Raw genomic sequence first — 17,147 nt, 5'->3', positions numbered from 1 at the left:
GTGAATAAAAAGTGAATGGTAAAAATGAATAACAGTGTGTATGTTTGAAGTACCAGAAAGAGAAAGAACTGTGATGAGAAGACTCATAGAAGCAGCAAACATCTGAAGTAGGAGCCTCAAGAAAATTTTAACATTCTTAAATGGCTTGGGGACGTTGATATGGGACCTGTATGGAGCCCACACAGCCACAGCTGTGCCGTGGGAGGCAAACTGCCCAGGATCCTGCTTTTCTCAGACCAGACCCTGGTGTTCATCAACTTGATTCCAGTGTATCCACCCTCATGTAAAAACCCTTGTCCTTGGATTTCCATGCCATCTTTCTCTACCCCTCTACCCCTCTTCTCACTGTCATCCACACAACTCCTACCACTCTCCATCATTCACTCAAGACTTGGACACCTGGATCACAGCTGTTGTTCCCTTGACATCAGTGCTCACGTGAATATGTCCAGCCAACCTCCATGCTCCAACGATCTGCTTCTCCAACCCACTTTAGCCCTTGGCTCCCATGGTCACACACTGGGTCCCACCATCATATAGAACTGTTTGTCCTCTGAAAGGTGAAATTCCTTCCCCTACAAAATGGTTTCTGCTGCGATCACTTTATTCATAATGTTTTCACGGTGCTCACCAATGTCTTTTTAAAATATTCTTTTTTTTGGCTGTGCCAGGTCATAGTTGTGGCATGCAGGATCTTCGATCATTGCTGTGATGTTTGAAATTTAGTTGCAGCATGTGCAATCTAGTTCCCTGAAAGGGATCAAACCTGGGCCCCCAGCATTGAGAGCTTGGAATCTTAGCCACTGGACCACTAGGGAAGTCCCACCAATGTCCTTTGCTACGAAAATCCAGTGGATCCTTCACTTTACAGGATCTGGCTTTGTTGCTTCTATCTTCCTTCCTGATGCTCTTACCCCCACTTGGTACCAAAATCTCTTAATTTTTCTCCTACTTCTCTGACTGTACTTTCCATAGGCTCCACTTTCTCTACTGATATCTAATATGGTGATATTCCTTAGGGCTCCATCATTGACCTTCTCTTATCACCATACATGCTTCCCTTACCCATCTTATCCACTAACATTGCTTCAATTAACGACTGTATTCTGATAATTTGAAAGTCTTTAGCTTCACTTCAGATCTCTTTCTGGAACTGTTCGACCCATATAGTCTGAAGTTCACCTGGACATCCCATAACACCTCAAACCCAGTATGCCAGAACTTAACTCTCTGTGTTCCTCCAGAATCTATTTTCCTATTTCTCTATTTCAGTGAATGGCACCATCATCCACATAATTAATTAAAGCTAGAAAAAACACTGTTGATTCTTCCATCTCCCAACAATTCTGGTGAAGTAATCAATTGCCCATATGTCCACTTTCTTCCACCACCAATTCACATCTACACCACTGCTGTCCTCGTGTCCTGGCCGAACCCTTCTCTGTTATTGTTTTCCACAGTCCTTTCCATTCGTACCTTCACTGTCCTAATTTAGGCCTTTATCACTTCTTACCTATAACCTTGCCATTCAAAGTTTAGTCCTCAACCAGCAGCATCTGTGTCACCTTAGAGTATGTTAGAAACACAAACCTCGAGCTTTGAATCAGACTTACTGAATCAGATCCCCAGGTCATTAGTGTGCTCACTGAAGCTTGAGAAGCACTGGGCTAGCCCACATTGACAAACTCCTAACTGAAATCCTTGATTCCAGTCACCTCTCTTTAATCTCTCCCACAGACCACAATTACATAAATTTCCTTCTGATCATGCTATTCTTTTTCAATCAAGCCCTTTTAATGACTCTCCTGTCTAAGAAATAAAGTCCACATCTTAGAAAGTAAGGCTCTCAGCCACCTACCCAATCTATTCCCCCAGACTCATGTACTCCATGTCACTAAGACAGTATCTGTTTCAGGCCAACAGGACCAGAGATTCAGGATGGCAGTAGTGGAAAAGAACCTCAACCAAGAATCTCTTTGAGCAATGGCAAAAGCTGGTTCTATAACTTCAGGAAAAATATTTCTTTTCAAACTTGAATTCTAATTCTGCAAAATAAGGAAGTTAGACCAACCCAGTGTTTTAAGGTTTTTTTTTTCTTACTGCATTGCACAATAAGAAATAGATATGCTTCCAGTTTCCACATTCATGCATAGAAATGAGCACAGTTTCTAATGGAAAAGAATCTGCACAAAATAAAACTTGTTCTTACTAAGTGTTGCATACTATAATATTTTCTATTCCTTTCTCTGGAGGGTTTCCCAGGTGGCACTAGTGGTAAAGAGCCTGCCTGCCAACGAAGGAGACGTAAGAGATGCAGGTTTGATCTGTGGGTCAGGAAGATCCCCTTGAGGAGGGCATGACAACCCACGCCAGTATTCTTGCCTGGAGAATCCCATCGGCAGAGGAGCCTGGCGGCTACAGTCCATTGGGTCGCAAAGAGTCAGACATTACTGAATTGATTTAGCACACAGATACACATTCTCTTCTCATCCATTCCATTTCATTTTTTTAAAAAATGCTGGTTGCTGATTACCGATTGATTTCATAACCCACTAATGGACTAGCACCTGGAGAGTGAAAAACACCATAGTCCCTTTGACCCTAACAGTCCGTGTGGCGCTGGGATCTTCTTCCTTCAACACACCCTCTACTTCCCTGCTCTGAACCTTCGCTGAAAACATTCCTTCCTCCTCTAACATCTTCCCCTATTCCAGCCTCTGAAAAGCATTGCAGCTTGTAAGTTCTGGCTTATCAAAACCTCTTAAAATGAGAAGATATCTTTTCCTTGCACATCTACAACATTAGGTCTTATTTCTTACTTGATATTATTCACAAATGTCCTGGAATAGTGGTGGTGTGTATGTCTTACCTCCTGTTTTAGGCTCTACCTCCTTTGAGGATAGGAATCATGTCTTCTGCATCTTTCTATCCTGCTAAACACTTAGCATAGTGCTTGCTACAAGAGTCCCTCAAGTCTGAAAATGTTCTATCTTTCACACAGTTACTCTTTCTCCAACTGTTCTATTTAATCAAACTTCTGGTTCCTTGACTCTTCTGCTCTCTCCCTAGCTATCAGTCTTCACTTCCTTCCCTCAGATTGGACTCAGCGTAGAAGCCCCTGCCCATCCCTTTAGCCTCTCTCTTGATAGTCTCCAAATATGTGGCCCAACTGTCTTTTCCTCTCACATGTCTGGCACAGACCCAATGTCTCAATCAGTCCAACTTTCTACTTTCTCTGCTCCTCTATTTGCTGCCATTAAAAAAATAAAAAAGAAATCCCATCATCATGCATATAATTTAATGGATTCCATCCTCATCAGAGTCCTTAACACACTACTAGACATTCCTTCTTGGTCCCCTTAGTTAGTTTTCTATTTCAGTTTCCTCTAAGTATTTTTAAATGTTTTAATTCTCTTCAAAACCCTGTCTTCAAACCTTCCTTTCCCCTTGCCTCCATGACTGGAGTCCCCTTACTATGAGTCCTCATAGTATTCCTAATTAACATGGCCATAGCCCTCATCACCTTGCTTCTCACTACCTATCTAAGTCCATATATCTTGCTGGGCTTCAGCTCATTGAAAATAAGAAACACAACTTTTTCATTATTGAAACCTTAGGGTTTAATATGGTACTGAGTACTCAAATATATCTTGAATGAATGAATAAATGAACACATAAATATTAGTTAAATGAATGGGTACATCATATACAAATCTCATATGGTTATGTTAAGGGCCAATCAATTAATGCCAATAAAACCTTAGAGAATGAAAAATATGGCATACAAATGGTTTCTAAAATTTATAACAAATGTGGAATTATAGCTAGTTAAGAGTTTAATATTATTTCTATTCCAATAACTGGAAAAATGGAAGTTGGTCCTGCATGTAATACGATTTTATAGAACAGGCAAACAGATAACTGATAAAGAACCAGTCAAGGTAGTCTGCTAGTCCTAGTTGGGAACTTTAAGTGCAACATGAACTTTATCACAGAGCACAGTAGTCTGCTATGAAGAAAGTATTTAATTTATGATAGCTTAACTTCACTTCTTTCCTTTTAAGGCGATTCTTTTTAATTGGATTATACTTCTAAAGACACATTTGCTTGATGGTGATGACTGACAGGGTTAGCTTGCCCAGAAAGCAGCTGGACTTTGCTCCATATCTTGAGGGCAGATTTTTTTTTTTTAACTTTTCTCTAGAATATCAGTGGTGTCCATCTTCTTACCTAGTATCATGGGCTTTCAGTTTGTGATGGCAGTCTGTTTCTGAATTCTCCTGCCGTGGGCAAGCCAGAGGGGAGTTCCAGCCCTCAAAGTACTTACCCTGACATTATGAGGATGAAGCCCTCCTGGGTGCTGAGACATATACTGAGCCAGGTCTGTGTGCTACACAAAATAGTGGAGAGAGTGATGTTAGTAGTGCTTGGTCAGTGTCACAAAGCAGACCACAGACTTGACTCTCAGAGGCATTACAAAGTTTATAATTTTTGAGAATAATGTGCAAAAGGTACACAACCAGGTTTTCTGAGACACCACTGTTAAAGTCAAACACAGTGTGTCTTTCTAATTAGCTGCTCTTAGAAGGAACCCTGTTTCTTGACACAAGAGAGGCTCATTTTACTTATTTTTTTATTATTTTTTTAATTATGAAAGTATGATAACACATTTATAGGAGACTTGGAAAATACAGAACAAGATTACATATAGTTCCTCTATATATTATAATTGTTTAAAGTAGATAAATGAAGATTTTTAGTTGGAGTTTCAATATCATACTCAAAAATTAATAGAATGAATATACTGAGAAGCAGTAGGATATAGTAGACCTGATAAGCACTGTCAACCAATTCAACATAATTAAGATTTATACAATTTTCACACACCAGTAGGATACAAATTCTATTCAAATCTCCATAGACTGTAAACTGGAGACACTGGAACATATCCAGGAATGTAAAACAAGGTGTAAAAATTTCATGGTCTAAAGGTATTGAAATCATACAAGAGAGGTTCATTTTAAATGACTGCCACTGAACACAATGATGTGGGGATATTTGTACTCTCCAAGTGTCCTGAAAAGCAAGTTGTGTACACATACCTTATGCTTTCTTTCTGTTATATTTGAATGGTTTTTATCTTTCAAAAATACAAAATGATTTATTCTTTAGTAAACTCATATGGAGTTTTTTAAAACCCTGTGGTTTATGTCATTATTGTCAATGAAAAAAATTTTGGTCTCTCCTCACATAGTGATTAAAACTAGATTAAAAAATAAGTGCAAAAGTTTTATTTAGGAGGCAAACTTGAAATGTTTATTCTTGTTCATGAGAGGGAAAAAGGCAACAAAAATAGTGAGTAAAAAAGAATAAGAACAATAGAGAAATTTCCAATAATGAAAATTTCCATGACACTTTTCACATGGTTATCAAAGTTTTGTCATGCCATAAAATATTAACATATTCATCATACAAGCACCAGGCTTTTCCCTTACACTTTGTAAAATGCTGGGACAACTCACCACATATTCAAATACGAATGTCAGTGTCTCTTTGGTGTGTATTATGTCATGCAGCAGCACAATGTTGGCATGTTTCAAACCCTTCAGGAGTGAAGCTAGAAAATTAAACAAAAATTTAATTAAATCTTTGATCATGAAAATACTTCTTTAAAAATATCAAGCACCATTTGTTTTTTAAACATTTCAAATCAAGCATTCTGATTTTTCAAGCCTGGAAAAAACTTGTTGTGAAATAATATTTAAAACTATTTTTAAAACTTCATTATTTAGTAAATGGTCAGTCAATGATTGCATTTACGTAACTTATTTTTCTTACAGGCCAGAGAAGTTGCAAAAAAAAAAAAAAAGATTCCATTTTCCCAGTCAACTCAGAGCACTTTGAATATGCCTTTCTCTGGAAAGCTTATCAACTCTGCTTCAGGCTACAGGAGAGGAAGCCTGGAGAGATAGAGGCCATTGGAGGACCAGGAAAGGGGTGTTCTGCCTTCTAGAGCAAGACTGCAAGATGTGACCATACTCTAAAGTTCAAAGTCCCACAGGAGGTCAGCAGGGCCTGTGGACGTGATCGATGGAGGGCAGGAGCATGGAATGAAGGATTGCTGCAGCATAATACAGAGAGTGGAGGGGATTTCCATTTCACAATGGGAGAATTGAAAACCTGTGGAAAGGAGGAAATTCAAAGTTAAAAAGAGGAGAGAGCCAAACTTGGGGAGCCCGGATGAGTGGGAAGGGCTGAGGACTGGCTCTTGTATCTTCAATAACAGGTTATTATTAGGTCACTAAAGGCCCCTTTGGGTTTCTCTGGTAGCTCAGCTGGTAAAGAATCTGCATGCAATGCCGGAGGTTCTGGTTTGATTCCTGGGTTGGGAAGATCTCCTAGAGAAAGGAAAGGCTACCCACTCCAGTATTTTTGGGCTTCCCTGGTGGCAGAAGAGTGCTGGCTGCAATGGGCCTCACAGAAGCGTGGCCGAGAGGAGCTACCCCATGTCTGAGGTCAGGGGTGGCAGCCGAGAGGAGCAACCTCAGGTCCAAGAAGCGGTGGCTGCGCAGGCGCAGGAGGGCCAAGAGGAGCTACTCCACATTCAAGCTCAGGAGGAGCGGCGGTGAGGAGATACCCCTTATCCAAGGTAAGAGAAACCCAGGTAAGACAGTAGGTGTTGCTAGAGGGCATCAAAGGGCAGACACACTGAAACCATAATCACAGAAAACTAGTCAATCTAATCACACAGACCACAGCCTTGTCTAACTCAATGAAACTAAGCCATGCCCGTGGGGCCACCCAGGACGGGCAGGTCATGGTGGAGAGGGCTGAGAGAATGTGGTCCACTGGAGAAGGGAATGGCAAACCACTTCAGTATTCTTGCCTTGAGAACCCCATGAACAGTATGAAAAGGCAAAATGATAGGATACTGAAAAAGGAACTCCCCAGGTCAGTAGGTGCCCAATATGCTACTGGAGATCAGTGGAGAAATAACTCCAGAAAGAATGAAGGGATGGAGCCAAAGCATAAACAATCCCCAGTTGTGGATGTGACTGGTGATAGAAGCAAGATCCGATGCTGTAAAGAGCAATATTGCATAGGAACCTGGAATGTTAGGTCCATGAATCAATGCAAATTGGAAGTGGTCGAACAGGAGATGGCAAGAGTGAATGTTGACATTCTAGGAATCAGCGAAATAAAATGGACTGGAATGGGTGAATTAAACTCAAATGACCATTATATCTACCACTGTGGACAGGAATCCCTTAGAAGAAATGGAGTAGCCATCATGGTCAACAAAAGAGTTTGAAATGCAGTACTTGGATGCAATCTCAAAAACAACAGAATGATCTCTGTTCGTTTCCAAGGCGAACCATTCAATATCACATTAATCCAAGTCTATGCCCCAACCAGTAACGCTGAAGAAGCTGAAGTTGAACGGTTCTATGAAGACCTACAAGACCTTTTAGAACTAACACCCAAAAAAGATGTCCTTTTCATTATAGGGGACTGGAATGCAAAAGTAGGAAGTCAATAGGCAAATTTGGCCTTGGAATACGGAATGAAGCAGGGCAAAGGCTAATAGAGTTTTGCCAAGAGAACACACTGGTCATGGCAAACACCCTCTTCCAACAACACAAGAGAAGACTCTACACATGGACATAACCAGATGGTCAACACTGAAATCAGATTGATCATATTCTTTGCAGCCAAAGATGGATAAGCTCTATACAGTTAGCAAAAACAAGACTGGGAGCTGACTGTGGCTCAGATCATGAACTCCTTATTGCCAAATTCAGACTTAAATTGAAGAAAGTAGGGAAAACCACTAGACCATTCAGGTATGACCTAAATCAAATTCCTTATGGTTATACAGTGGGAGTGAGAAATAGAACTAAGGGACTAGATCTGATAGAGAGAGTGCCTGATGAACTATGGACATTCATGTTCATGACATTGTATAAGAGACAGGGATCAAGACCATCCCCATGGAAAAGAAATGCAAAAGAGCAAAATGGCTGTCTGGGGAGGCCTTACAAATAACTATGAAAGGAAGAGAAGCAGAAAGCAAAGGAGAAAAGAAAAGATACAAGCATCTGAATGGGCAGAGTTCCAAAGAATAGCAAGAGATAAGAAAGCCTACCTCAGCGATCAATGCAAAGAAATAGAGGAAAACAACAGAATGGGAAAGACTAGAGATCTCTTCAAGAAAATTAGAGATATGAAGGGAACATTTCATGGAAAGATGGGCTCGATAAAGGACAGAAATGGTATGGACCTAACAGAAGAAGAAGATATTAAGAAGAGGTGGCAAGAATACACAGAAGAACTGTACAAAAAAGATATTCATGACCCAGATAATCACAATGGTATGATCACTCACCTAGAGCCAGACATCCTGGAATGTGAAGTCAAGTGGGCCTTAGAAAGCATCACTACGAACAAAGCTAGTGGAGGTGATGGAATTCCAATTGAGCTATTTCAAATCCTGGAAGATGATGCTGTGAAAGTGCTGCACTCAATATGCCAGCAAATTTGGAAAACTCAGCTGTGGCCACAGGACTGGAAAAGGTCAGTTTTCATTCCAATCCAAAAAAAAGGCAATGCCAAAGAATGCTCAAACTACCACACAATTGCACTCATCTCACATGCTAGTAAAGTAATGCTCAAAATTCTCCAAGCCAGGATTCAGCAAGACGTGAACCGTAAAATTCCAGATATTCAAGCTGGTTTTAGAAAAGGCAGAGGAACCAGAGATCAAACTGCCAACATCTGCTGGATCTGGAAAAAGCAAGAGAGTTCCAGAAAAACATCTATTTCTGCTTTATTGACTATGCCAAAGCCTTTGACTGTGTGGATCACAATAAACTGTGGAAAATTCTGAAAGAGATGGGAATACCAGACCACCTGACCTGCCTCTTGAGAAACCCATATGCAGGTCAGGAAGCAACAGTTAGAACTGGACATGGAACAACAGACTGGTTCCAAATAGGAAAAGGAGTTCGTCAAGACTGTATATTGTCACCCTGCTTATTTAACTTACATGTAGAGTACATCATGAGAAATGCTGGGCTGGAAGAAGCACAAGCTGGAATCAAGATTGCTGGGAGAAATATCAATAACCTCAGATACGCAGATGACACCACCCTTATGGCAGAAAGTGAAGAGGAACTAAAAAGCCTCTTGATGAAGGTGAAAGAGGAGAGTGAAAAAGTTGGCTTAAAGTTCAACATTCAGAAAATGAAGATCATGGCATCTGGTCCCATCACTTAATGGGAAATAGATGGGGAAACAGTGGAAACAGTGTCAGACTTTATCTTTTTGGGCTCCAAAATCACTGCAGATGGTGATTGCAGCCATGAAATTAAAAGATGCTTACTCCTTGGAAGGAAAGTTATGACCAACCTAGGTGGCATATTCAAAAGCAGAGACACTACTTTGCTAACAAAGGTCCATCTAGTCAAGGCTATGGTTTTTCCAGTAGTCATGTATGGATGTGAGAGTTGGACTGTGAAGAAAGCTGAGCACCGAAGAATTGATGCTTTTGAACTGTGGTGTTGGAGAAGACTCTTGAGAGTCCCTTGGACTGCAAGGAGATCCAACCAGTCCATCCTAAAGGAGATCAGTCCTGGGTGTTCTTTGGAAGGAATGATGCTAAAGCTGAAACTCCAGTACTTTGGCCACCTCATGTGAAGAGTTGACTCATTGGAAAAGATTCTGATGCTGGGAGGGATTGGGGGCAGGAGGAGAAGGGGACGACAGAGGATGAGATGGCTGGATGGCATCACCAACTCGATGGACTTGAGTCTGAGTGAACTCGGGGAGTTGGTGATGGACAGGGAGGCCGGGCGAGCTGCAATTCATGGGGTCTCAAAGAGTCAGACACGACTGAGTGACTGAACTAACTGAACTGGTGGCGCAGATGGTAAAAAAAATCTGCCTGCAATTAGGGAGACCTGGGTTTGATTCCTGGGTTGGAAAGATCCCCTGGCGGAGGGCATGTCAACCCACTCCAGTATTCTTGCCTGGAGAATCCCCATGGACTATAGCCTTCCAGGCTCCTCTGTCCATGGGGTTGGAAAGAATTAGTCATGACTAAGCAACTAAGCATCACTGACTCAATGGACATGAGTTTGAGCAAGCTTCGGGAGATGGTGAAGGACAGGGAGGCCTGGCATGCTGCAGTCCGTGGGGTCACAAAGAGTCGGACACGACTGAGTGAGCAAAAACAAGACTTCACTGTATCACCTTGTAGAGGTGCCTTTGTCTGTTTTTGGCTTTTTCTTATATATGGACTGAAAATAATTACTCCGTAATGTTTTCTACTAGAGAATGATATTAAAAGATTCTCAGCTGAAACCATTTTCTAACTTAAAGATTTGGAATTATAGTGCTATAGAGCATATGAAAGAATCAGAATTGATAAATACACAATATTGTATATTTTCTTTAAAATGTTTCTCTTGCATTTACTTAATGTTTATACAACATGCTTCATAAAATAGATTTCTATTTTTATTTTTTAGTTTTACTTTTGCAAAAGGAAAAAATCCTTGAGTTAAGGATTTCTAACTTTACTGTAATAAAGTAGAAAGGCTTTAGAATAGAATAGAATGGATTTGAATATGTAATGCCTCTGATTACTAGCTCTGTGACCTCTGACCAGTTATCTAACCTCTCTTAAGTTCAAACTCCTTCATCACTACGACAAAAAACACACTTTACCAACTAGAGTTGACGTAAAGGTTCAAAAAAAGATTGAAGTTGGGGGAAGATTATATTATGTGCCCAGTCCTCAAAAAAGATTATTTCTATGAATGCTTCCTAATGAATCCCGCTAAGGGGCTGAAAGTCCTGGAAGTGCTTTTTAAACAGTTTCTATTTTTATAGACAGATATTTAAAATAATGTACATTATTAAGACATTGATACATAGGTTAATAAAACTAGGGAACATGTTCTTATATAAAAACATCATATTAGCCTATTCCAATGAAAGTGCTATCTCCTAGTTGCAAAAACAAATGTTTAAAATATAGAGCCCATTGGGAAAGATTCTGTAAGTTTCAATGAAGGTGGTTAATCTTTTTAACTAGCAAAGGAATAAGGATGGGCAATATGCCTATTGTGTCCACTGTTGTGTATATAGCAGTCGGCAAAATACCTAGCCATAGTAGGTGGCCAGGTGTTTGTGTATGAAGTCAAAATCCATACACTCTCCCATATGGATTTTGACTCAGATTTTGCTTGACTCACAGCTCTGTACAGGAATCATAATAATATCTACCTCCAAAGGACTGGAAGAGGTTAACACATGAAAAATATTTGGCACATGTATTAAGGTATATTGCCCTTAGTACTGTGCATACTTTTGCTAATTTCATTATATTACATGTTACAATCAAATAATATTCCAAATGACCAGATTAATAAATTGCCACATGCTTTCTACCTATACATATAGAGACTGCACATGGAGTAAAATCCTACTCAATGAATCTTTGGCTGATACACCATTAGAGCAGCCAAACTGTTCAGGAAAAGTAATTCCTACTTCAAGGCTTTTTAGAGAAGTCTGCATTGCTCATTTAGTTTTTCTGCACGTGGCTTTCGGTTGCCTTTTTAGCTAGTGACCCTGGATTTTAACTAACAAACTCCAGCTGTTCTTCTTTTGCCTTCCAGCCCTTCTCATTTAACCTCCTGTCTCCCTGGCCTCACATCCTTAAAGTTCTTACAGGAAAAATGGGACAGTGCCAAAGTTTTCAAATGAGGCCTTCTGTCTTCTTGAAGAGAGAGGGCTCCTCTATCAAGGGCTCCCAGCATTTACATTGGTGAAAAAAGAAACATGCGTTGTTGGAAACTGGATGCCTAACAACCTCCAGTGTGTCAAAAAAAATCCTTTTGTGGTTTTTCATATTAAACAAGCAAAGCATTCAGTAAGGTAAGTCCATAAAACAAACCAAGAAAGTCCACAGTTGAATACTAAATGTAATTGCAAACACCTGTGATGGAGAGGCACTTTCTCAGTAAATAAGAAATAAAAGAAACATTTAGCATACAGAACAATGCAGATCCAGCATTTCTGAACCATGCTGAGAACCATCTGTTAGCAAAACTGGCAAAGTTTTCGCTGTTTAAAGTCAAATGTCAACCTGAAAAAAAACTTGGCTGCGGAGAAAATCTGAGCAAGGCAGGCCTGTAGCAACAGGCAAGCGCACCTCACAAAGGAAACGCTGTGAGAAGAGGGCGAACCTGGGCCTAGAGACCCAGGCCTGATGCTGGCCGCCTGAGGATGCCTACTATGCTCAGAAATGCTCCTTAGCCTGTCCACACATCTCTTTCTAAATCTGATCATCCTTTCATGGGGACCACTAATATGTCCATCAGTAAATACAGAGTCCATTATATTAAACACTTAAAAACACGCTTTCCTCCAGAATGCACCTGATCCTACCAGGTTGAAGCCCCGGCTAATCAGACAGCCATTTGGTCCTTCTACTGAAATTCAGAATGACGTATTTCCCAGGGGCTCTGGAAGTCTTTTGAAAATGGCATCAAATTCAGTTATAAACTCATTTTCTGAATTGCTTTTCCCAAGCCTGTTTGCATGACCCATCCTCCAAGCTCAGTTCAAAATCTATTGACTCAATTAGCCATACTGAGACTGATTGGTTCTCATCTCAGTTTACAAGGTCCTTTTTACCTTCATCATAACACTGCTTACAACCTGAACCATCTGCTCTGTTACAACTGAAAAGATATATAGCAAAGATCAGATCTTTCTTCTCATCTTTCACAACACCCTGCAGTATGCTTTGTGTACAGTATGTGCTTCATAAAAAAGGGAAGATGAAGTTGTTAAAAGGGGACAAGCAAGACCAGAGAGGAGCCATTTCTCTGGGTTTTTGATGAAAAAGATACTAATTCTATTATCATTTTATTTCAAATGGCTCATGTAAGAAGGCTAATAAGTTGCATTTTAATGATTTATTTTCACTGTACTGGCTTCTTGATTTTTAAATTATAAATTTTTAGTTATCTTGATAGCGAACGAGACATCACTAAAAGAAAGGAGCAAAAAGGATATGATATTTGCCAACATGTTGAACTCTGAAGATGAACCCTGTGATTAGTGTTTTATATGCATATTGTCACTTAACCCTCATAATAACTCAAAGAAATAGGTATTGGAGATCAAACCAGTCAATCAACCCTGAATATTCATTGGAAGGATTGATGCTGAAGCTGAAGCTCCAATACTTTGGCCACCTGATGGGAAGAGTCAACTCATTGGAAAAGACCCTGATGCTGGGAAAGATTGAGGGCAGGAGGAGAAGGGGACAACAGAGGATGAGATGGTTGTATGCCATCACTGAGTCAATGGAGAGAAGTTTGAGCAAACTCCGGGAGATGGTGAAGGACAGGGAAGCCTGGAGTGCTGCAGTCCCTGGGATCACAAAGAGTCAGACAAGACTGAGAGACTGAACAACAAATCGTCTTTCTGCAATAGACGTCTTAAACAGGAAAAGTAATCTACCCATGGTCACAGCACTACTAATCTGTAGACCTCTAAGATTCAAGCCCAAGTCCTACCGACACCAGACTTCTCATCTACTTGCTCTACCACCTGAGGTTCAGAGAAAATATAGGCATAACACTAAAAATACATGTTTTTCCAGAGAGTTTTTCAAATACTATCTAAAGAACTTATTTTCAGGTAAGCTGCTTACTGAGGATTTGTAAGTACATTAATTTTCTCCTTTGTATGGATATTTCTAGGGTTTTATAGATATGGCCTTAGCACGCAGCATGGGACCAAGCTCACAGACAATATTTAGTAAATACTCACTGAGTTCATAGTTTGGGTCAATTAATATAATAGTTTTGAATTCTAATTTCTTCAAGAGTAAGTAATAAAATGATTTGGAAAACTGGTGTGAAGAATAAAATTGCAATTACAACATTACTTCTATAAAAGCTAGATGCTGAATGGATAGATTCAATGTGTTTTTATCGAATCAAAAACTTAAAACATCTCTTGGGTCCACTCTACTGTTCTTACCTTCCCGGATGGCTGTAAATGGGACTCCTTCCTCTGCATTCATACTGATGACTTTTAAAGCCACTAGTTGTCCATTTATCCTGGAAGAGTCGGGGGAAAGGGCATACATTTGTCGACATGCCTCATAGTAGCAATTTATACTAGAGATGGCTTAACAAAAGTAACTTTGCTTCAAATTTTATTCCAGCATATAAAATGTACAATTTTCTCAAAATAAAAAGTTTTAAAAGTCACATGTATATATCAAACCATTGCTTTCTCTTTACCAAAGTGATATATATTCATTACAGAAAAGATGGAGAATTCAGGAAAGCACAGAAGACAAACCCAACAAAGCCATCCTCATATTCCGATGTATATTGTTCCTTTTATTTACCACTGAGCCATCCTTATTTTTCATCTGAACTATTGTAATGAACTCCTACAGAGTTTCTGCTTGTATGTTTGTACCCCCACTATCTTCTCCCAACGGTAGTCCAGGGAATCTTTTTAAAGTGAAAGTCAAAACAAGTCACTTTTGTGCTCAAAACCCAACATTGTCTCCACATCTCATCCTGAATAAAAGTCAAATTCTTACAATCGGATCCTGCTGCTGTTGCTGCTGAGTCACTTCAGTCGTGTCTGACTCTCTGTGACCCCAGAGACGGCAGCCCACCAGGCTCCCCTGTCTCTGGGATTCTCCAGGCAAGAACACCGGAGTGGGTTGCCATTTCCTTCTCCAATGCATGAAAGTGAAAAGTCAAAGTGAAGTCGCTCAGTCGTGTCTGACCCTCAGCGACCCCATGGACTGCAGCCTACCAGGCTCCTCCGTCCATGGGATTCTCCAGGCAAGAGTACTGGAGTGGGGTGCCAACCTGCCCAGTCCCACCATTCTCTCTCTCTCCATCGCCTCCTACTCTCCAGTTATTCATTGTTCTGTTTACTGATGTGAGCTAAATGCCAGAAAACAGAGACGATTTTAATGCAAGTGTAACTATACTGTTTTTTTTTAATACAGTAGGTTTTATATCATATTATTAGTTTTTTCTCCATTTGACTTCTAATCATTCTTGTATTATGTGATATTTAATAATAACATTTATCAGATAAATATGTTACAATGTGTTTTGCCAGATCCAAATATTTTAATATTGTCTCTAACTTTTGACTGTTATAAAAATACCCTGACAATCATATTTGTTTGTATTTGCACATAAGTCTTTTCACATAGCCTCTGTTATTTTTTCAGGGTTGAGATAGAATTGCTAAATCAGAGTATGTAGCACACAAGTTTTTATTGTTTTGCACACATGTTCCCAAATTGTGTCACAGAGTGGTCGCACCACTAACTGGTCATGAGGCTGGCCATTCTAGCACCCACTGACTGACACCAGACAGATTCCTTGCTTTTCATTGTTATTGCTTCAATATTTCATTTTTTAGAACAGTTTTAGATTTACAGAAAAGTTGAGAAGATAGTACAAAAGGTTCCCATATACCTCACATCCAATTTCTTCTGTTGTTATCATACTTATATTAGTATCATACATTTGTTGAATTAATGAGGCAATATTGATATATAATTATTAACTAAAGTCCATAGTTTATTAGGAATTCTTTAGGGTTTTTTGCAGTAAAATTGTATTGCTTCTTGTGGGTTGCACTGTAAATTGGTAAAATTTGGGAGAGTATAACTAACTCAGTTGGTAAAGAATCTACCTGCAATACAGGAGACCCTGGGTTGGGAAGATCCACTGGAGAAGGGATAGGCTACCCACTCCAGTATTATTGGGCTTCCTTTGGGGCTCAGCTGGTTAAAAATCCGCCTGCAATACGGGACACCCGAGTTTGATCCCTGGGTTTGTTGGGAAGGTCCCCTGGAGAATGGAAAGGCTACCCACTCCAGTATTCTGGCCTGGAGAATTCCATGGACTGTATAGTCCATGGGGTCACAAAGAGTCAGACATGACTGAATGACTTCCACTTTGCAACATGATCATGGGATTCCCTCATAGCTCAGTATTGCAACATATGCCTGCAATACAGGAGACCTGGATTCAATTCCTGGGTGGAAAGGATCTCTTGGAGAAAGAAATAGCAACCCACTCCAGTATTCTTGCCTGAAGAATCCTATGGACAGAGGAGCCTGGCAGGCTACAGTCCATGGGCTTGCAAGAGTCAAACACAACTTAACAACTAAACCACCACCATAACATGATCATACATATGAAAAGCCTTGAGATTATCATACTTGGGATTTTTCCCAATAATGTTAATTAACAAAGATTTTAATAATTCCAAGTAATGAAAGACATTGTTGTGTTAGTTACAATAGAAAAAAAAAGAAATAACTGAAACGTTCAACATTAGAGAAACAGCTAAAAAATGTGTGGTACATCAGTATAGTAGAATATTTTGCATTCATAACAAAAGTTAAGTCCAGAGGCATATAGAAAGAAACATGAGGCGTCCCTGGTGGCTCAGTGGTAGAGAGTCTGCCTGCCAATACAGGGGGAGATACAGGTTTGATTCCTGGGTCTGGGAAGATCCCACGTGCCACAGAGCAGCTAAGCCCATGCACCACAACTATTGAGCCTGTGCTCTAGCACCTAGGAACCACAACTACTGAGCCCACACCTTGCAACTACTGAAACCCGCATGCCCTAGAGCTCGTGCTCTGCAACAGGAGAGGCCACTGCAGCTAGAGAATAGCCCTTGCTCACCGCAGCTTGAGAAAAGCCCACGCAGCAACAAAGACTCAGTATGGTCTTTTAAAAAATTAAATTAATTAAATTTTAAAAAGCCATAAAGTTTATGATAATATGAAAAATAGAGTACATAACAGCAAGCACACCATATTTGTAACTAAACAATCTACGTGCAAGTGAAAGACAAAATGCACGTGTGCATATTGCTATGCCAAAGTGATGGAATGATTACACAGTAGATGATTTTTAAGTTTAAAAAATTCATCTGCTGTTGCATATTTCCTTTTAAAATAACATTACAACTTTCCAATTTCATTTCAAAATGCTTTCTCACAGAAACTATTCTTTCTAGATATGTATAAATGTATGAAAATCAATTTACCTCTTAGTCATTTC

At 39.9% G+C, this 17,147-nt stretch overlaps 1 protein-coding gene across 1 annotated transcript in view; it reads right to left on the bottom strand.

Moving 5' to 3' along the window:
- CDK15 (cyclin dependent kinase 15) overlaps positions 1-17,147 on the bottom strand; it is a 96,381-nt gene that overhangs the window by 72,234 nt on the left and 7,000 nt on the right. The window contains exons 4-6 of the mRNA XM_027564470.1: positions 14,065-14,144; positions 5,523-5,617; positions 4,328-4,390 (exon numbers count right to left, since the gene is read on the bottom strand). Of these exons, the coding sequence (XP_027420271.1) occupies positions 4,328-4,390; positions 5,523-5,617; positions 14,065-14,144 (238 nt within the window). The remainder of the gene's footprint in view (positions 1-4,327; positions 4,391-5,522; positions 5,618-14,064; positions 14,145-17,147) is intronic.

This window comes from Bos indicus x Bos taurus, chromosome 2, assembly GCF_003369695.1.
Source record: "Bos indicus x Bos taurus breed Angus x Brahman F1 hybrid chromosome 2, Bos_hybrid_MaternalHap_v2.0, whole genome shotgun sequence".
Lineage (NCBI taxonomy): Eukaryota > Metazoa > Chordata > Mammalia > Artiodactyla > Bovidae > Bos > Bos indicus x Bos taurus.
This window is presented reverse-complemented; position numbering and strand designations above follow the sequence as displayed.